At 38.4% G+C, this 22,995-nt stretch overlaps 1 protein-coding gene across 3 annotated transcripts in view; it reads left to right on the top strand.

Annotated features, from left to right (window-relative positions):
- LOC139949784 (uncharacterized) overlaps positions 1 to 22,995 on the top strand; it is a 79,374-nt gene that overhangs the window by 46,489 nt on the left and 9,890 nt on the right. For 2 of the 3 annotated variants that reach the window (XM_071948327.1, XM_071948326.1), the window contains exon 2: positions 9,497 to 10,172. In XM_071948327.1, the coding sequence (XP_071804428.1) occupies positions 9,497 to 10,172 (676 nt within the window). Of the gene's footprint in view, positions 1 to 8,716; positions 8,987 to 9,496; positions 10,173 to 22,995 lie in introns of those variants that run through there. The other variant, XM_071948325.1, reaches the window with a different exon arrangement.

Here is a 22,995-nt window from a genome sequence, read left to right as displayed (position 1 = left end):
AATGGAGCAGGTGTTTTCTACAAACAGTTTCCCTTAAAGGGAAGGTACACGTTTGGTAATTACAAAAAAAAAAGTATGAACTTAAAAACTGACTTGGTAACAAGCATTGGAGGGCTGTTATAGTATAACACATTGTGAGAAACGGCTCCCTCTGTGGTAGCATAGATTTTGAGAAAGAGGTAATTTCTCACTAAAATAATAAAAGACTTCCTGCCAGAAGTCTTTTATTCCTATCTGAAAGCACACAAATTTGTCCAACAAGGGTGTTTTTTCTTTCATCATTTTCTCACAACTTTGATGACCAATTGAGCTCAAATTTGCACAGGCTTGTTATTTTATGCTTATGTTCGGATATATTAAGTGCTAACACTGGTCTTTGACAATTACCAAACGTGTTCAGTGCCTTTAAATAGACACTTTTAGTAATTTTTAAAGACCAGTATTCCCACTTAACATTTATAAGGTATAACAATGAAACAATAAAACAATGCATATCAGTGTGCGAGTATACTCCAGAGGAGGTTTCTGCACAGTATAGGAAGATGATGATGAATTAACAACATAATAAGATGCGATAAAGCTAGATGAATTGTATGTCGGCAATTTCATGAAGTCATACTCATCGAGAATGAAGATGTATAATTTATGAAGTTTCAGCTTCATTAGTCTTCAAGTTTGGAGAAAAAAAGGTTAAAATCACAGAGCGATGTTTTCTATTGAGTCTAAATCTATTGTAAATTTATTGTACGTGCTAATATAATTTTCGTCTTCCTGGGAACTGAGACAAAAATTATTGTTTGTGAAATTGTTTAACTCCTATAAACTACAGTACCTCAGCAACTATAGTTTGAAGGGAAGCTGTCTACCATCATTATCGTTGAAGTTTAATGTAAATCTGTGGACTTAAGTATTTCATGTCTTACGAAAAGTACCCAAACCCTTTATTTTTCCTTGAGCACGGTCTTGAGCTGCTGAGTGATAAACAATCTGTGCCCAGGACTCATCCCTACCACCATTCCATAACTGACTGCAAAGACAGGGGAAAAAAAATGCGTCCTTTGGGGACGATCACTTCCAAATTTCCTGGGGACATTTTTCTGATTAACACTATGGACATCTTCACACCTACTGGTGTAATAACTGTTGCAAGATGTCCGCTTCTTTGCAGCTCATGCTGGAGGATGAACAGGACTGGGATTTTTTTCCTTTTTTTTCCCCCCAGAGTTGCTCTCCATGATGGGGGTCGTGTGCCGTAAATCTCAGTTAGATGCTGTTTTCTTTCATCACTGTCCTTTGATGATGAAAGATTCTGCCTGGAGGAAAATTGATGACGATGTGGGCTGCTCATATTGGATGATTTATACGCAGTAATTTACAACGCTTGTTTTATTTTTTGAGGGGGGGGGGGTACAATTCGTCAAATATTTGATGTTTTTGTTCCAACTTGCAATTTAAGTTTTTTTGAAGGATCATTCCTTGGGAAACATTCTTATTAGTGTCTCACACTTTGTTTTTCATAAATTTGCAAAAGGTTTTAAATCAATACTTTTTAAAAACAAAATTTTATTGTGACAAATTTATTTGTTTTTTCATTTGTTTATTTATTTGTGATTTGAGCAATGTTTTGTATACATAAATGCTGGAAAACATGTGTACATAGTAAGCAGAAATCTGTCTTTAAAAAAATGTATGAGTTTTTAAAATCAGTCGTTCAAGAAAACATCTATTCCTTTAAGAAAGACACTGCTATGGTCAAAACGTCAGGCTATTAACTATTTCTTTTTACATATATGAATTTGTTTGGTAATAAGCAGTTTGCAACAGCTGATGTGGTTATATTTTTCTTTAAACTCTCAAATCACCTGAAGAGAAATTGCAGGATTTAGAAAATTGTTGTCTTGATTGATGCATGGTTGATTTAAGAATATTATCTCGAAATCATTACTTGCAATGTAAAAGACTGGTTTTAAGACTCAACTCCCAACTCCTTGCTGTAGTGTAAAGCTTAATCTGTATTTATCCAGCTTAGGTTACTAATCCCATCACTCTAGTAGGATAATCTCCTCTAAACTACTCCACAGTGTCTGCTGGTGATAAGCTGTGATTAATCCTTTATCCTCAATTAGAGCTCTCTTAGTGTAATGATGATGCAGATAATGGAGTCTTTGTTACAGTGTGCAATAATCCCCAAAACAAGTGTGAAAACAGATTAGGTTTCCCTTGTGTTGTAAAAACTGGTATGGCAGGCCACTTTTCACCCTGGGGGCTACTTAAAGGCAGTGGACACTGTTGGTAATTACTCCAAATAATTATTAGCATAAAACCTTTCAAGTATTGGGGAGAGGTTGATGGTATAAAACATGGTGAGAAACAGCTCCCTCTGAAGTGCCATAGTTTTCAAGAAAGAAGTATTTTCCACGAATTTGATTTCGAGACCTCAGTTTCAGAACTTGAGGTCTCGAAATCAACCATCTAAACGCACACAACTTCATTTGACAAGGGTGTTTTCTTCTTTCATTATTATCTCGCAACTTTGATGGCCGATTGAGCTCAATTTTTCACAGGTCAGTTATTTTATGCATATGTTGAGATGAACTAACTGTGAAGGCAATTACCATTAGTGTCCACTGCCTTTAAAGCTGTTCACCCTACCAGTACTTGGTCATAAAAGTTTTTGTTTAAAGTGTGAAGTTGTTTTATTTTTCACTTGATGGCTTCTGTTATTGTTACACTTATTACCTGTTTATGTTTGCTGTGTTGTTGTTTTAATAGCCTTCAAGAAAGACTCTGCTAGGGTCGAAATGTCAGGCCATTAACTATTTGTTGCATTATTTGTTATTGTGTTTACCTAAACTTAATTTGACCAATAAAACTGGTTGCATCAGAAAGAAACATTTTGACAATTATGTGTTTTAAATCTGGGCTATTAAAACTTTTGTTAAAGGTCGCTAGCCTGGTGGGCTACTTTAGAAACAAGTGTAAGACCTGGTTGAAGTGTGCCTACAAACCATTGGTCTAGGTTTTTGACCAGTGTAATTTTTACACTCAGTAATAATGCATTGTTCAATTTTTAACCGAGTGTTAAGAAGGAAGTTGTGACTTGTTTGAGAAATTGGACTACAGGTGTAAATAATTGTTTCTTTTTGCACATGAAACATTTTCAGTGGACTCTTATTTTTAACTGCAAAGTCTTTGTTTGGAGGTAGGTCTATGTAACCATAACCCAGCCTGCGATTGTGATTGGCTCCATACCAACCCACCACCACCAAGCTAAACCCTGCTTGGCATGATGCCCAGAAAATGCACCAATCATAACTACCCTGTAAATCTTCCTTCTTGCTGTTTCGTTGATCAACCTAAAATCCAAAAAGGCACGTGGTTTTATTTTGCTGGAAAGCCTTGACTGCTGTGAGTAGCTATAACGACATCTCACACCATCTCACACCATCACAAGACAAGAGTTCAAGACAAGATGCTTTCCATTAGGACATCTGACAGTGATAAGGAAGTCGGGAGGCGGTGATTGCTTGCATCATCTCACTCTCTCTCTCTCTCCCCGCATCGCTTGTCTATTATTAAGGAGCAATCATACCCAGTAGTTCCTCATTAGGCCAAATGAGAATAAAAACATGTTCAGTGTCCCCGCCCGCTTCCTTCTAAAAATCTTCTTTTTTTTCTTTCCCTTTTTTTGGTAAATGTTTACGATCTCAGACGAATAACTAAATTTTGAAGAAAACAAACTCAGAGCTGGTTGTCTTTAAAAATGTGTCCTCCCTCACTTGATAAAAAATGAAGTACGCTAAGCACGTTTTATTATTATTTGGCTTACAACCTCTTCAAGGGATCGGGGAGCAACTGGGGGGGGGGGTAGGTTTCTTGATGTGGAACTTGTATCAGAGCATCACACGTCTTGACTGCAATGGTGTGAAGGTGATGCATTACTTGAATGTGACAATGAGCATACTGTGTGTGGTAACCTTGTAATGCTGCTAAGGGCTGGGTCAAAGGTCATAGACCATTGTAGCCTGGGGTTAGATGGGTGAAAAAAGGTTGTAAAAGGATGTTGTCACATTGATGCATTCTTACTTGTGTTTGTTATGTATTGCTATAGCTGGGTCAGACCATAGTAGGCTGGGTTGAGATTGGTGCAAAAAGGTTGCTAAAGGATGTTGTCACATTGGTGCATTCTTACTGGTGTTCGTTATGTATTGCTATAGCTGGGTCAAAGGTCATATACCAAAGTAGGCTTGGATGAGGTGGGTGCAAAAAAGTTTGCTGAAGGATCTTGTCACATTGATGCATCTATATGTATGATTGCTATTGCTTCGTCAAATGAAAAATGTGTAAAAAATGTGTTAAAGAAATGAAAGGCCTCACACTAGCCCATTAAGTTAAAAGGAAAATAAATATAGCTGAGAGAAATCAAGGAAAATAATAAGTCAATGTATGAAATCCTTTTAGAACTCGAAGGAAGAAAAATTAAAGTCATGTCTATATTCAGCATATAGTCTAGAAATAAGAAATACTAAACAATTTTTTTTTTATCACTCCCATCCAAATTAAATGGAAAAATAATATGTTTTTCTTATTTCAAACACATTATTATTTAGTAGTGTACGTGAAAGTATTCTTACAAAATCCAATGCAGGCACCAACTCTTTAAAACTGAAAGCACTCCCAACTTGAACGTATTATTTTCTCTGACGCTCATCCATGGACCATGTTTTGTGTCAGCTGCACAGAATTGAACATAACAAAAAAAGGTGTGAAGTCCCTAGGCACAGAGGCAGATCGACAACAGATGCCGCTGATGTGACCAGTTATCTCTCCTCTAGCTAACAGCGGCAGAGGGTCATGCAATGGGGATGGGAGGTAGCAGGCTTCGGGTCGGCACTGCGATGGCCAGCCGTGCTTGCGTGGGCATCTAGTGTGCAGCTTTTCTGTGTGGTGATATGTTTGCATATTTCACCAAATAGACTTTGAAAAATTGAACAAATAAAAAAATGGTGTATTTTTTCTTTTTTTTTACTTAGGGTGAATTTAATTTTCCACTTAGTAGCAGGGTGTCATTTGAATCGATGTGTAATATAATATGATGTATGTAATGATAATATGTTATTATATTGTCCAAACAATTTTAGACAGTTTGGAAAATCTATACAGAGATAAAATTACTGATTTCCTAATTGTCATGCTCCTAAGAACAAGTTAAAAAAACAACAGTTCAATGCCCATGCCAATCTGCATCCCTTTTTGAAGCCGCACCTCAAAATTTTAATTTTTTTCATTTTCGTTCCAAAAGCTATTTATAACAGTCGTATTTCTTTTATGGGCAAAACCAAGTTAATATTTTTATCCCATACAAATTTCAAGAAAAAAAGACTTGTCTAAGATTGCAGATTTACATCAAAGTTACACGGTCTAATGATAGTTTAAAACTATTCAGCTAGCAACTGTTTTGTTAGCAGAATCAAATTTTTTAAATGTTCCTTTAAAGCCACTGGACACTTTTGGTAATTACTCACAAAATAATTGTTAGCATAAAAACTTACTTGATAACAAGCAATGGAGAGCTGTTGATAAAACATTGTGAGAAACGGCTCCCTTTGAAGTAACATAGCTTTAGAGAAAGAACAAATTTTCCACTAAAATATTTGAATTTGATTTTGAGGTCTCGAAATCAAGCATCTGAAAGGACACAACTTCGTATGACAAGGGTGTTTTTTCTTTGATTGTTATCTCTCAACTTTGACGACCAACAATTAGCTCAATATGTTCACAGGTTTGTTATTTTATGCATATGTTGAGATACACCTAGTGAGAACTGGTTTTTGACAATTACTAAAGTGCGTACCTTTCATCATTGCAGCACTATGATATACAGTGCATCTACAGCCAGAGCTATTGCAGTAGTGAACTCTCCAGCCAAACATACCTGCCATATTGTTTCAACATTGCTAGTTGATTCAGCAGGTTTTTTTCAGGAGCAATGCAAATAGCGCTGTTGAGGAGTCTAACGAAATGTGCAGAGGTTTTCAATGACGAAACAGTTTGCCTATAAATGTAAAATGTCAATTTAGTTTAAAGTTGTATGGCCTGGTTTTTCGGAAAACGATTATTATTATTTACAATATTTTTTTCTTTTAAAGGATTTGGGTACCTTTTCAAAATGTCCATAGATTTACATTAAACTGACAGGGTTTGAAGATATTGATAGTGGAAAACTTCCCTTCAAATATTACTTATACTGAGGTGCTGTAGTTTTTGAGTAGAACAATGTCATGAAAGTATGTTTGTAAATGCTTAAAATAATTTTCGTCTCATGAGACTAAAATTATTTTAATGACATTGTATAACTCATTTCCCCAAAACTACAGCACCTCAGCACGTAATATGTTCAGGGAAGCTTTCTACTATCATTATCTTCAAACTGTGTAAGTTTAGTGTAAATCTGTGGACATTGTGTTTTTGCCCTACAAAAGTTACATACACCCTTGAACAAACTTTGACAGATGCTATTACAAAGCAAAAAAAAACGTTTAAACAAATTAGTGTTAACAGCCACAATCATTGGTACATATTTTTTGTTAAGAACACACCAAATGAACAACAGATAAATATTGATTAACTCTTTGAAAATGCAGATCTTGAAATCAAATTCAGTCCATTTTTAATCATCAATGACACAGCGATTCTTCCCTTACATGAGTTACTAATTTTAACGAATATTTAAAAACCATAGCCTTTTTGCAGTTATTTGTTGCTCATTATTGTTACCAGAAACATTCCCTTCAATGTAAGACTGATATAAAGAGTGACCATTTTGGGTTTGGATCCACAAAATGGGAGACAAAACATGTCTGACCATGGTCTGACTGAGCAATTTTGATGTGACTGGATCTAGTACATGTGTGGCCATTGTATAATGGGCCTTCATGTGCGTAAACTCCCCTGTTGCACACCGTGTTGTTGTACTGTGTGTGTGTGGCATATTGCATTGTGTATAAAGCCAGCCATGCCTGGTGTACATCATCCCATCAATATCGACTGAAGTCGGACAATTTGGCTTAATATTTGTGATTTTTATTTGTAAAAAAAAAAAAACCCAAAAACATAAATTGAATCGGGTTAAATAATACAAAACATTCTAATGGCCTGACGTTTTGACCCTATTAGCAACACCTGATAGTGTTGAATAGGCGATTATGTGCTTTTGGTGGTAAGCAAATCAGCTAATCATCTTTTCTTAGGCAAGTAATAACAAGCGTAATTGTTATAAAATAATAAAAAATAAAAAAAATAGTAATAATAACTTTTCTGTGAAATATTTCCCTCTGAAATGTTGCCGTAGTCGAGAAACGTGTATCAAAGGTAACAAAAAAAGACACAGCAGTTGATTTTGGTTGTCACATCCAATATTAAGGAAAATGTGTTTACACGCTGACCTATTGCTGAATGCTCTGCATGATTTCTTTCTTTTTATTTTCCTGACTAAATTTTCACCAGGTTTGTTATATCATGCAATGGTTGATCGCACAAAACATAAACACTGTCTGGGACTATTTTGTCAGCTCTAGCAGTCCTGTATTATAATGCTTTCACCATAAATGAAATACAAAAAGTATTGGTATAATATCCAATAAACCAGGGTTCAGTATCAAAGCTCATTCTGCAAAAATATATTGCTGCCAATTTTCTGCTTAGCAGAAATGTGTAGGATACCATTCACAACCTGTACTGGTGACAGTGTTGTTTGGCAGGTAACCTAAATTCTGGTAAGCGTAACTGTGATGCTTAGCACCTTTTTGTGCTTAAGCAGCTCTTTGAAATTGGGCCCAGGACTCGATGTTGGTTTGGGCTCTATTTTCTGATTTTTGTTTGCCCTTTGAAACATCTTTTTTTTTTCTTTTCTTTTTTAAATTAATAGCCTGAAAAGTCTTCTAAAGCTTGCAACTTAGTGTACTTGTAGGGCAGCACTTGTACTTGATCAAATGCTCCCTTTTTCCAAAGGGCCATAATTAATATCATGCCTTCTGTACACTGAGCCACTTGTAGTGTATGTGTGTCCATCTCCAACAAGGACACCAATGAAAGCCTACGTCATGCAGTCTTACGAAGCAGCCGGTAACCCCTGACCGCACTCAGACCCTGCGACCCAATCGGCAAAACCCCTTTGATGGGATTTAGAGACTCTCTTTTAAGAGACGACTTCTTCGTCTTCGTCGGTGACTTCAGTGGGATTCCAGACCCACGTCACCGTTGCCGATGGTCGCCCAGTTAAAAACACCCCCCTTGTTGACTTGATTCACTACGTGCACAGAGAGTCGGCAGGGGGAAAGAGAAAACCCCGATGTCGCTATTGTGTTTTGTAATGCAGCCCGGCGATATTTACCCAGCGTACATTTTCTCTGTTTGAAAATCCTCTAAGATTTCAAAATGAGGCGGCATGTTTTATTGAAAGGGTGTGTTTAACATTTAGTATGTGTGTATTTGTTATTATAAAAGGTATACACAGAGTCTAAAGAAGGGGTTGTGTTATTTAATGCTGGGACAATAGAGCTGGTGGTGGGTGTATGATATAAACTGTGAGAGCTAGACAAATTAATGTGCAATATATGCACTGTGTCACAAAGGCATTAGGTCACGGTGTCACACAAGTGATGGAGCTTGTCTAAGTGGCGGACTACTACCAGCATTTTCAGCAGAGACTAATATTCATCAACCAGTAAGACTTTGTTTTTATTCGGTCTCCTCAGTGGCTTAGTGCTAGTGAGTTTTATTTTTTAATAGCCACATTTGAGCAGCAGTGTTGTTAAAGTCTCCCGTGAAGGAGGTGTTCCATGATTTGTGGTGGTCTTACGGAGGAGATTTTTATCATTGGAAAAAGCTGATATGAGGAGTATGTGTGTGTATTGTACTGGGAGTCCAGTGTCGGTGTGTGGGCATGCAGGGGGATTGATTCATAGATATGAGTGCTGTTTGGCTGGTAAGAGACTTTATTATCAACGTCCTGATCGCTTTTTTTTGTTGTGAACTCGATAATTTTCTCCAGTATTTAGAAAGAGTTATAAGCATAGTCAGAATTGTTTACATCCGTCTTTCTTTGTTTTCATATTTTCTTGAAAAGAGGAACAGATTCCATTAAGTAAAGGCTGGTTTTCCAATGTCTGATTTATAAAGGTTTGTTGTCTTGTTCAGGACTTTTTGGCTAATCTTCCTTTGCTTTCATATTTTTTCTGAAAAAAGGGAAATTGCCATAAAGTAAAGACAATTAAGTTTTTATCCAGGATTTGTTGAAGACTTGTTATCACATTCCAAATTGTTTTTGTTGGGCTTTCTTTGCCCTCAGGAAAAATTGCCATCAGGTTGAAGCACTTGTACTGGTTCCTGATCAACAATCACAAGACAAGTGCAGAGCGAGATACTTTGTCTAGCCCACAGGCTTTTATATCTTGGGTTATTAAATTGATGTTTTGTTTCTCTTTCTTCTGTGCAGAGCTCAAGAAGGTTCGGGCGAGTACTGGGCCTCCGACTCCCCCACTGACACCCACCAGCCAGCACCAATTCCAGACTTTCATTCCAGGCACCCAGGGGGCAGCAGCCCACGCAGCCTTCGCCCTCCACGGCAATCTCCACTACGCCGGCGGCGTACAGAAAGGCAGTGAACACATGCCCCTGGTCCCCATCAACCCAGTCTGGGCGAACCACCCACATGGGTACCCTTCGCCTTGGCACATGCTGCCCGCCTCACTGCAACATTCCTTACCCCAGAGTGAGCTGGCGCACCGGGCGTTCAGCACGATCACGGCCGACTACAAGAAGCTGGACTCGGTCCGCGTGGTGACCTCCGGTGCCCTGCAGCATCAACGGGCGCCCAAATTTGACTTTGCACACCTGGCGCTGGCCGCCACACAGCCATGCAGCGCGGATGAAAACCTTGCCAAGACCGGGATGGTGGCCTTACCTCAACATCCCCACCATCCAGAGGAGAGACGGAGGGGCAGGGGACCCACGAGAGCCAAGAAGGAATTCATCTGTAAGTTTTGCGGTCGACACTTCACCAAGTCGTACAATCTGCTCATTCATGAGCGCACACATACCGACGAGAGACCGTACTCGTGTGATATTTGCCACAAGGCTTTCAGACGGCAGGATCATCTCAGAGACCACAGGTAAGTGTCTGTGTAGTATGTTCTAGTTTGTTTTGCTCGAAAAAAAGTCTGTGTAACATAAAATATACACTGAATACATGTACTTTTTGCTAATTTTTCCTCAAAGGGGCGCATATTTGGTTTTAAAATCATTGTCTGCTTTACACATGTTTTTTTTTAAAGGCAGTGGACACTATTGGTAATTACACAAAATAATTATTAGCATAAAACCTCACTTGGAAACAAGTACTGGGGAGCTGTTTGTAGTATAAAACATTGTGAGAACTGGCTCCCTCTGAAGTGGAGTAGTTTTCGAGAAGGAAGTAATTTTCCACGAATTTGATTTCGAGACCTCAGATTGAGAATTTGTGGTCTCGAAATCAACCATCTTAGCACACAACTTCGTGTGACAAGGGTGTTTTTTCTTTCATTATTATCTCACAACTTTGATGACCGATTGAGCTCAAATTTTCACAGGTTTGTTATTTTATGCATAATATGTTCAGATACACCAAGTGAGAAGACTAGTCTTTGACAATTAACAATAGTGTCCAGTGTCTTCAAATAGCTCAAGTTACAAACAATACAACCCCACGGCTTTTTAGACTTATAGTGCATGCAGTGTAAATAGGCAGAAAAAATGCACTGCGGCTTGTATGTTTTTTGAGAGATTATTTATGCCATTGTGCTAAATTTTAACTGTTATTTGTGGCCTGCATTTGCAATATTGTTAAATCACTGTAAACAAGTGTTTTTCGTACAAAATGTGTCAGATCCTGCTTTGGCATCAATATTGCCAGAGAAGCTGGTCGAAGTTTCAGAAGTGTCAAAGAAGAAAAAAAAAAAAGTCTAGTAAACAACTGTAGTTGTTCTTATTTGGCCACCTCACAAAATTGCAGTTGATTGCCAGCAATTTAGCCCCTTGTCATTGTGGGTCCGGTGACGTGTTAGCACTAGCCAGCATCGCGAATAACTGATTGCCGTCTCGCTGGACAGCCGACCAATCAGCACGCGGGTGTAACCTTTCTCAAACGGTGGTCCCCATGGCGACGAGACCTGTCATATGAATCAGTCAAGTGGGGATAAACAAGGAGACTACGAAACCCGGGGGCCTGAAGTAGTCTTCCTGGTGTAGCACGCTATTCTGGCCCGAGCTGAGAGTCAATATTTGATACATGCCCTGGTGCTTTGCCTCTTTGGCGACAGAGCCTCGCCTCATGCCAGGACAAAATGCTTCCCCCCGGAGCTCCCCCCCCCCCTTCCCTCCCCCCCTCTGCTAGCGCTGCCCTCTAAGCAACCCTTCAACAGTTGCAAATCACTTGGCTCTCTTTGCTAGCCTCCCTAGTCCCTAATTTAACTCGCAGGCCGATGTCTTCCTTGCGGTCACAGCGTCGTAGACGGTCGTAGCGTCGCGTTAGGCTCGTGGGGGAAGAGGCAGCAGACAGTGAAACAAGAGGGCAGGTGAGGACGGTGCTGATGTACTAGACTGCTGTAAAAAGGGAGCGTTCGGTAGCACTGGGATTTGTTTTCATCTCTTTTTAAGAGTCATGAATTGTTATTTTCAATTCAATTAAGTTAAATTTTATTATGTTCAAAGAATAGTTAGTTTTGATACTGCGTGAGCATAAATAATATCAGGTAATGTTTAAAAACATAGTTGACATTGTGAGTATGGCCATTACAAGGCCTGTGATTGTCTCCATGCCTTCAGGTCATTATTGTTGCCCTTGAAACAGTAGAAATTTCCTCATAGGGTGCCCTTAATTCATGCCCTTTCATAAACGCAGCATACAGGCCTGTGGTATCATTATCAAACGGCTGACCACAAGGAGTACGACATCCACTCCAATGTGTCAATTATTTTTTATCATGAGTTGCCATCTCATTTAGTTTTGACCTAGTGGTGACAAGTGTACACAACACTTCCCCTACTGTGTATGGTCGGACACACTCACCTACAGAGGGGATCCTCGACCCGTACGCAACACGCACACACACGCACCTTATGATGTGATTAAACACCCAAAGCATTAGGGTGCGGCTGCTATACCCACCTACCCCCTTCCCTCCTCTATATTCCCGTTATTGTGCAGCAATAATTCCGACACGTTCCTGTCGTTGTAACCGCAGCCGCGATGCCCCTAATCAACCAGATAGGGCGCGATAAGGCGGTGTCAATCATTCCTATAATCAAACTGATCAACCTGTCGGGATTGTAGATCCAAACAGGAAACATGCAGAGATAACGGGCCATTAGCAATTGACAGTGCGGCCTGCCAATCCCAACCAAATGAATTTAGATTTGATTTTTTGTTCAGAGGAACGGGTCGTAGGGAAACATGAATTGAACCACATTGACTAGAACATAACATTGAGATGACCTGTTTGTTAATTTGAAAGCTTAATTTTAAAAAGGCACAGTGCCTTCAAACCTTCTAAAATTTTGCTTTTTGGTATAACCCCTAATAATTTGTAGCACCTAACAGGATACATGGAGAGATAACGAACATTGACAGTGGCCTGCTAATCCTAAATCTTATCCCAAATGAATTTAGGTTTGATTTTTGTTCAGAGGAACGGGTTGTAGGGAAATTTTTATTCAAACTGTAGAGCAATGATCAGAACATAACATTGGATGACTGATGATAGGATTTCTTGGTTAATTTTAAAGTTTAGTTTAAAAAGGCACATTGCCCTTCAAATCTTGTACAATTTTGCTGTTTGTTTTTACCCCTAATCCTTTATGTAGCTCCAAACTAAAACAGGAAACATGAGAGATAACAGGCCCTTCAGTGGTCTGCCAATCCTATCCAAATGAATTTAGATTTGATTTTTGTTCAGATGAACGGGTTGAAGGGAATTTTTATTCAAACTGTAGATTAATGATCAGAACATACATTTTATGACTGATAGGGTTTCTTCATTAATTTTAAAGTGTAATTTAAAAAGGCACATTGACTTCAAATCTTGTGGGTTTGCTGTTTGGTATTCTCCCAAATCCTTTATAAGAGATAACTCGCACTAAAACACCTACAGTATTTTGTAAATAGTGAGTGGTGATAATTTTGTTATAAATTTGACTCTGAAAATGAAACCGGTGGAACCTACAATTTATTGTTTTTTTTTTTTTTATATCTGATCTGACTACATCAAATTAGAGGCACTTGTAATTTGAGTGTGCCCAACTCTATGACATTTTGTCTACTTGTAGCAGACAGGACATTTTCCCCAATTAAGTCTGTTTTTTTATTTTTATGAAAATATGTCCCATCCCAGAAAAACAGCAATTTTTTCTTTTTTAAATAGCCAGAAAAATTAACAAAAAACTTATACCATTTTGTACATGTTGGTCAGCCCCTGTACAGTAAAAATTTCATACTTTTTCCCCAACAGCCAAGTGTCATGCCTTCAATAGTAACTGAATGTAATCATCATATATCATGGGGAAGATTAGCTAATTAAATGGCCCTTAAAAACGAAAACTCCTTCTTTTTGTTACACTTCACAGCTTCACTTTTGTTACCATTGATCAACGTAAAGTGGGTCAACAGAAACTAGCAGATAAAAAAAAAGGAAGCACTCAGTGTGAAATGTATAGTTGTGATAGACACAGTCAATTCCCCATCCCACATACCTGAGGTGAATTTCAAGTGGTGTTTCTATAACCTCAGGTTTAGGAAGTGGCATACACATTGTCACAGTCATTCGGAAGTTATCAGTTGATTGACTGATCGATTGGCTTTATTGATTAGAAGTGGAAGTATCGTGGCCGAGCGGGTAAAGAGCCCTGAATTCAAACTCTGGTGTTTTTGTATCAGCAGAGTTAGGGTTTGAGTCCCAGTCGTAACACTTGTGTCCTTTGAAGCATGCCACTTAACCATTGCTTCGTCCTTTGGATGGGACATAAAGCTGTTGGTCATGTGTGTTGTATTAGCATGTAATAGAACCCAGCACACTAGGCGTAAAGAGAAGGGATTCGCCCCAGTGTTTTGATTGGAAGCAAATTGCGCCACAGCACCTTGTAAACAATGACATGGTGCTTTAAAGGAATAGTCTACTTGCTATTTAACTAATGTAAATCACGTCCAGTTTGGCCTGTGGGCCACGAAATGTGGTACTATTAAAATGAAATGAAACGAAATGAAATGTCTCATAGTATATACTTTAAAATGTACCTCCCCACATACCTTGCAGGACAAATAACTGAGCGCTTTGTAAGGCCCCCACGAATTTGATAAAGCGCTATATGAGTACATAATACAATTAGTATTAATATTCATATTTTATAATGGGGATTCAGAAACAGGTGAACCGGAAAGGGGCGGACAGAAAAGGTACGATGGCGACTTGGACAAAAACTCTTTCATATTTCATGTCACGCCCGGCAATTTCTTTATTACTGGATAACTGGGAGTTAATCAACTGTACTACGAACAAAAGAAACACTTTGGTAGCACAATGTTTTCCTGTAGTGTATTTTACTGTTACCATTGTGATTTAATGTGCCTTAAATGGTTGCCTGGAAATATTCCTCGCCTGACTTGACCTTTTGTTTGTAAAATTTAAATTAAAAATTATGGAATACCCAGACAGTAAAAAGGGAGACAATGACTCTTTTGTTTATTTTGTAATATTTAATGTTACAAAACTTAAGGGGGAGGAGGAGAATCCATTTAAAGACAGTGGACACTATTGGTAATTGCCAAAGACCAGTCTTCTCACTTTGTGTATCTCAACATATGGACAAAATAACAAACCTGTGAAAACTTGAGCTAAATTGGTCGTCGAAGTTGCGAGATAATAATGAAAGAAAAAAACACCCTTGTCACACGAAGTTGTGTGCTTTCAGATGCTTGATTTTTATACCTCAAAATCTAATTATGAGATCTCAAAATCAAATTTGTGGAAAATTACTTCTTTCTCTAAAACTATGTCACTTCAGAGTTCAGAGGGAGCCGTTGCTCACAATGTTTTATTCTATCAACCTCACCCCATTACTCTTTACCAAGTAAGATTTTATGCTTATGATTATTTTGAGTAATCACCACTAGTGACCACTGCCTTTAAATCATGACACACAAAACAAAGTTCAATATAATAAGCCAAGATGCTACTCGGCTGTAAACAATATTAACAAATTAGAGCGCTGTGCTGGCATGTGAATCTGGAAGTCGTAGGTTCAGATCCTGCCCAAGTCAAATTTCTTTGTTCAACCCTAAAATATTTTGAAAGTTGTCCATTCAGTTTCCCCTTGATGTTTATTGCTTAGAGTTTGAAAGAAAAAGTTGTTCCCCTTACGGTGATATGCCATTGGTCCTTTTGGTCGTTATCGGTAAGCAGTTTGCAATAGGTAATTATATTTACTGAATAATTCATTAAACTATGAATAATTCATCAGATGAACAACACCTTTGGATAGGCGTCGTCAGTCATTGCCAGGTATAGGGAGACGAAGAGTGATAGCGGAGGTTGGCCATTGACACTCAGGCCAAGTAGAAAAAATACCAGTTGATAGTCTGAGTCATTCCAAAAAGAGGAGGCATTAGTTTTTTTTTTTTCTCGTTTTTTTTTTCACAAAGGTGGCAGCCAAGCATTTTAATTGAAACTGTCCAATTCTCAGTTTAAAGTCACCACTTTATGTAGTTACAAGTTCTTTAAAATATAAGTAAGTCTCATGAGAGAGACACAGACAAATTTTACTTTTTGAAAATAAAATGTCAAAAAAAAAAAAAAGGATGCGGTCTCAAAATAAGGATGAGGGAGGGGACATTCAGCATCATTTTGATTTTATTTGGCCTACGACTAAAATAAAAGGGGGAAAATAACCCGCTGTCCATCAGGCCCTCGTTGTCATTGGTGCAATTCATCATTCTACAGCAGTGCAAACACTCTAATGTTGAATGGCAGGCACGTAATGGTTTCCCGCTAGCCACATAAATCACTAACAAACTTTTTTTTCTTTACGTTTTACATTTAATATGGAAATTGTCGCATTAGAGATCCGTAACAATTCAGTTAAAATTTATTTTACAAATTTGTAGTAGACTTATGTAAGTCTGGCTTGATTCAAACATCCATGACCAACTTGGACGCAACCTTTTTCGATACTGTTTTATGAAATGATTTGGCTGTAAAAATTATCTATGATATTTTTGGGGATTTTTTTTTTTAGCCATTATCCTTGTTTTCCTCTCAAATACCTCAGTCATTTATATTTTTGTATTCATGATCACTCATGAAGTTGTTCAAGCAAAACCAAGAAACTTCCTTAGAAATAGCCGTGCAATTTTGCAAGTACAGTCAGCATTAATTGCTGAAGAGAGTTGTCATTATGCAGCAGGCTAAAAACAGTAAAGTGAAGGTCATGCCTGTATGCTTCGTTATTGAAACGGCAAGGGCACCAAGGCATTCTATCCTTGGTAAAGGGCACCTTTGAAGAAATTGTTAATTTATACTTTATTTTCAAGGGCACCAAGGCCATAACCAGGGAGCAAGGAGGCAATCACCTTCCTTGCGCCCTTGAAATGGTCCGTTTCCCACCCTTCTCATTAAAAGGTATTGTGTAAAGCTCTTCTCAAACCTTACACACACCTTGACTAAGAAATATTACTGGGTAAACTCAGTCGTGGGGGGAATTCGGAGTCCATTTGCTAGGTTGCATCACCGCGCTCTGTCGTCATCATCGACTGCACTCCAGTCCGCAGCGCTCCTTGCTTGTCGTCAACGACTGTACTCCTGTCCGCATCGCTCCCCGCTTATCGTCAACCCTCTCCCCTGTAGTGCACGGTACATGTACGTGGCGGGGGCGTCTGGCTGGCGTCAGTGGATATTTCTCCGATTGGTATCGCCGGGGTTTTTATGTTTGACCAAGACGGCAGTGTGTATACACGGGGAAGAGATGCGGTCAGCACTCTGGCAATGTTTGTTCTTCACTTGTTTCCCTCGCTCGGGCGAACTTCTGCTGACGGTTTTGGGATTTCTCTCTAGCTCGCAATAGATCTATCATGTACACGTATTGCGCCTCAACGAGGTTTGTTTCGCAGTTTTAATCGACGCGGCTATATTGACCGGGTCAGAGCATACCGTCTGTTGGTGAAGAGATCTACGTCAATTACGGCATAGTTCAGGTTTTGGGTCGGAGCTTTTTTTTCATTTAAAATTTTTAGAAGCTCAGTCCAGTGGAAGGTTGCCAATTTCGATGAATGCATTTTGATGAAAGTCTCATTGTTTTCCATATTTTATTGTTTGGGGAATTAAAACCACAAAGGAAACTGACGTAAATTTTTATTTGTTCACCTTAGTCAGGTTTTAAGATGGAGCCTTTTTCTTTTAAAGAACTTTTTAGAAACTTGGTTCGATGGAAGGTTGACAATTTTTATGAAGGTTTTATTGTTTTCCTTTTTTAATTTTTTTAGTAATAAATGAGCCACAAAGGAAACTGACCTGGTAAACTTTTATTTTTCCGCCATAGTCAGGTTTTGGGATGGAGTCTGTTTATTTGAAGTACTTTTAAGAAACACAAGCAAATTTGTTTTGTTTTTTAAGTAAAAAGCTGACTCGGTAAATTGTTTTTGTCTGCAGAGATGTCAAACTGGTTTCCTTAATTATACTTTTCTCAGGACAGAAATGTGTTGCCATGAATATGAGATACTAGCATTTGTAAAAAAATAACTTGATAAACAACTTCCACCAATGCAAACAAAGGAGTTTGATTGGTTAAGACTAATCACATTCAAGCTTTCCCCCTTCTTAAACAAATCATCTTTCTTCCAATCTAAGTACTTTTCCGATAATTGAAATAACAAATGTTTGATTTCATGTCCTTTCGACCACTCTTGTCTGAAAAGGAGCTTAAGTGCATACAGTGCCGCGTGCAGCCCTACTTAATGGTGGCTTATTCACCTCCTCCTTTTTCTGACGAGACTCTTTATCAGAATTGAGAGTACAGTTTCGTGGTTTGACTCGACTCTTCATTTCATCAATTGTTCGTCTCCCATTATAGAGTAGGATAGGCCTCTCCAGTTTAATCATCGGCCGGGGAACAATTTAGGGACAACGTGCTCATCTTAAACCAACATTGAAAGAATCTTAACCTGTAACTTTTGCGCCTTAACGAATGTCTAGTCATGTACTCGCACGCTCGGCCCAAACACAACCAGATCGCAGTGTACCATCACATTATTACGTATCGGTAATATTTGCAAAACATATACGCTACACGTTCCTATGGTCTGTTAATCGCACGTCAACAATGAACGCTGGGTAAATTTATTCAGCAAGACAGTTTGGCGACGACGATGTTGGAGGGGGAAAAAAAGGCAGTCTTACTTGGAGTGACAGAGGCAAGCAAACCTTGTGTACTACTCGTTCCCGCTGTTAGAATCAGCAACTTCCGAGATGAATGAAAAAGTTATCAAGGAAGTGAACGAGAACAGTATTTTTTTATCTTGTCTTCTTCTTGTGTTTAGCGTGATGTTAGGATTTCATTTTATAAATTGGATTTCCTTAGAAGTGCTTACCAAATGAAAACAGGTTTGATTAGCTACACCTTCAACTTTCAGCAGTATTGGAAAGCACTGAGTATACTGTGCTTATCACACAACAGTGCACCTTTTATACTACCACTGAGGTGTGTCTACTGTCTTAGTCGAGCAGTGGTCACTATTGGGGACTACTCAAATAAATTGTTTTAAATCATAAAAATCTACTTGTAATAACGAGCAAACAGGCAAAGTCTGCCTCGATTGACGTCACGAACAGCGCCCTCTCGGGTCGGGGTCTACTCTTAAATTTGTAAATAACATAAGAACTAATTTTTTAAAACCTTAGTTAACTGTTTATTCACATTCCACTCATCAAAACACATAAGTGACAAAAGCTTTATTTTGAAAAAATACCACTTCCAGGTGACTTTAAAGCCCCAGAATTGTTTTAATTATAATGCAGACATACATGTACACGATCAAACTATCTTGCAAATAATTATAATTATAGATCTATTTACATGTACACTGTACAATAGAACTGACCTTTGAAAATTATTATTTCAACAGGTGGTAGCATTTTTGCAATAATAATGGTCGACAGTCTCTAGCGGTTGTATCCACTTATAGGAAAAATAATCCTCAATAGGTACTTACATGTACACAATCTTAATAAAACATTTCTCAGATTGAAATTGTTGAATCCATCTCTCCAAAACCACACTTCTTAAAAGGGAGTTGTTTCCTAAATGTGCAGTATTATCAACAGTCTACAGTGCTTCTTACATAGTCAGCTTTTAAGGTCATTATTTTGTTAGTAAATGGCTAAATGCCAATGGTATAAAAACTATATCCACCCTTGAAACTTTATAGTCAGTGATATGTCAGATTGAAAGGGGTTATGTGTTTATTTCTTTCAATAAGTACTGTTTTCATACTTTGTCTTTAAATTGTCATGGCAAGTAAATAAGATAAGAATTTTAGGGTAGGGTTATGTGGGGATCATGACCCATACAATGTATACCAGCATGGGAACCCTATTTATCTGTACGACATGTACATGTACCCAACCTGTCAATTAAACCATAACTGCAAGCCGCAGGATGACTGGCAGGAGTTTATCAGCAAACTATTGTTTTGAGAGAGATCGGTTAAAAAGTAACCGGAGTTGATACTGAACTTCAGACCATAATCGACCAATAAAAGAGCGAGGGAGGGCCGAGTTCAGAATACTTGGCGCCTGCTTTCTGAGTTGGCTACTGTTTGCCACTGGTCCCCCCTCGTTTGGTGCGGGGACATATTGCAATTACCTCTTCAGTACGCCAATCATTTTGACGGGTCGCATATCAAAAAACGATGGCAAAATATTTAAAGGAGTGCCTTGCACCCTGAGGGAAAGAGTTCATGAGCAGACATGAAATATTTTGTTTATTTATTTATTACTTATTTTTTGGTTCGTTGGGGGGGGGGGGGGGGGTTGCAATCCACCCTAAACTCGGTCGGGTTGGCGTAGTGTTATCTCTCCTCGCCTGCCATTTTCGGGGCACAGGTTTTGAATCTAGCTGGCGCGGGGGGGGGGGGGGGGGGGGGACACTAAGTGGATTTGAATTTCAGTCCTTATACCTGATGCCATGGGTTAACCATGGAATATTTCTTACGGGTTTTTCCTCCAACATCTTAGGACTGAAACAAACATTGACCTTTTTTGCTTGGGGCTCGACGCTCAGCTAGTATAATGATGAAATGAAACTCGGTCAGAATTATTGTTGAGCATTTCTTATCTTAGATTTATGTTGACAGTTAAATGAAGCATGTACCAAGTTTGCAAATTGCAAAAATGTTGTGCATGTATGTTGGCACGCAAATTGCGCTATATGGTGCATAGATGTACCTTAATGTCTATATATATTTTTCTTTTCTTAGAAGTTTTGTTTTGTAAGGATCTTCTGTTTAAATTTGTATGGATTGTTGTATTTCCTCACCTTGTCCTATTGTAAAATATTGTATTATAATTTCCTTGTGTACATTTTATGGAATGGGCGCAATATAAATGAATAAATTGTTATTTTATTATTGTTTGTTTGTTGATGTTTGTTTGTTTTATTGGTTTGTTTGTCTATTTGTATGTTTGTGTTTGATATTTTAGGGGTACAGTCCCCAGGTGTAACTGTACCTCTATAGTCACTTTAATCCTTCATATTGACAGGGTAGTTTCTCAAGAGGTACCCGCTCTTTTTACTGGCTGCAGTAGCAGAGTATTACTTCATTGTTTGGGGGTAGAAGAAAACTTATCGCATCACCCTAGAGCTGCAATTGTTCTGATATTACCCATTTGTAAAATTGAAGTGCCGTTTCAATGGTTTTGTGATAACGACTGAATGGAGTTAATCGGCTGCGACTGATTCCATGATAGTGATTGTTGAGAGCACCCCTGGTTATAATGCACAGAAGTCGTTGCTTGCCTAATATTATTACTTAAAATTGGGATGGAAACACTCTAAATATTGTCTGAATAAACAAGTTTTCTTGATAAGAGTCACAAACCTTTTGGCGCTATTTCATAGAGCTTTGGAAACACTCAAAATGTTATCTGCATAAACAACTCCTTTTGATTAGAGTAGGGACGATAGTCAGACCATTGGGCCTGATTTCCTGGAGCTGCTTTTAAAGCACATACAAATTGCTAAGCAGATCAAAAGTATGCTCACCAGATGTGGTAACAAGCCAAAATGGAGTTCACAGGTACATTCTGTGACGGGTACCTCGCTCATTTCTTGCTTAGCAAAGAAATAAACTTCCAAATCACACCAGGATTGCAATATATTCAACATATTTATGACACCTATTAAAGCCCACTTATTTCAGGAGGCCTATCATTAATGACAAACTTTTGATTTTTTCGTGCACTTCTAATTTTGACTGACTGATTGCTTGATTGATATAATTTTCATCCTTCAAAGACCACAGTGGTGGCTAGAACTTTCACTAAATTGTCCATAATTTATTAGAGGCCGCAAACGGCAACAATATTTGACCGACGTTCCTCGCCCAAAAAGGCAACAGTAAAATCCATGTTTCAATGTTGACAGTGTAAATATACATTTACTCTCTGTGTTTCTCATTCAATCAAAACCAAATTTCTTTTTCATTTTATTTACGATCATTGTTAGTGGAAATAACATTGTGTCAAAAACCCAGATTATTAGGGTGTTTAGTGAGAGACATGGTGTGAAAAGTATGGATAATAAGTGTGCTTTTGTTCAATGGGTAAAGACCAGACTTTATAAGTGAACAGTGTACGACGGTACATGCGTAATCCCTGACCCCTGATCGTTGCCTCACCTCGCCGAAAATTTCATACAACTTCATAAATCCGCCCCCTAAAAATGTGACAACACAGAACAATGTAAAGTCAAGGTTTTTTTTTTCGCTATTTCTCGCCAGTTCCACAGCTACCAGTAACAGTGGCATGTTTCCCCCCCACCTTTTCACGAATGTTTTCCCGTTTATTTATTTTGTTATATTTTGAAGGGTATTTTGTGTTTGTTTTTCTCGTAGTACGAGAGCCAACACGAGCAGATTTTTATATGTATTTTTTTTTTTCCCAAAGATTTTTATCTATTTTTGGCGACAGGCTTATGCTAACAAAAGGCGTTGACATCCGCTACTACGACTGCCTAGCGAGCACAGAGGGTACAATATACGGACATTTGTGCGCAAACATTTAGTGCTTGCTTTCTGTGCTTTTGCTTTAGTGGTAGCCTTTTCATTTGAACTTTGTTTCTGCCTTGGTATACCGGCAAATTGTATTTCACCATTTGTGATTAAAATGTCAATTTCAATGTCTGGTTAAGTCACAAGTTTTTGAAATCTGTCTGGAAAGCATTTTTAAATTGTGAGTAAGCGTGTTAAAACTGTCCATTTTTTTCCCCAGAAAGAAGTACATGTAGGTAAATTTGTAGACAACAATCTTGTGAATTAAATTTCTCATGAGAGGAGTGTGTGTTGGCACGGGACGTTTCCAGCACAGTCCTCGGCTTATTTTCAATTTCAGGAAGAACTAGTTGCCAAGATATTTCTATAAGTTGACTTTCGTACACTGCTTTTGAGGGTTTATTTATTCCTTTTAGAAACTCAATAGTGAAGAATATCTTGAAGTTTCTACACTGCCACTCTATACACTGATACGTGTAACTCAACGTATTCTGTGCTTGTTCAAGTGGTCTCTTTGAAGAAGCTGCCCTTCAATGTTTCCTCATCAAAGCCGCTCTGCAATGTGTCTTAGATGTTTCAGTGCAGACACTTACTCAGCATAACCAAATTAAGCATTTGTCACAAATTAGTCAGGTCCCTCCTTGGTA

This window comes from Asterias amurensis, chromosome 17 (assembly GCF_032118995.1).
Source record: "Asterias amurensis chromosome 17, ASM3211899v1".
NCBI lineage: Eukaryota > Metazoa > Echinodermata > Asteroidea > Forcipulatida > Asteriidae > Asterias > Asterias amurensis.
Note: the sequence above shows the minus strand (reverse complement) of the source record. Positions and strands in the feature narration are given on the sequence as shown.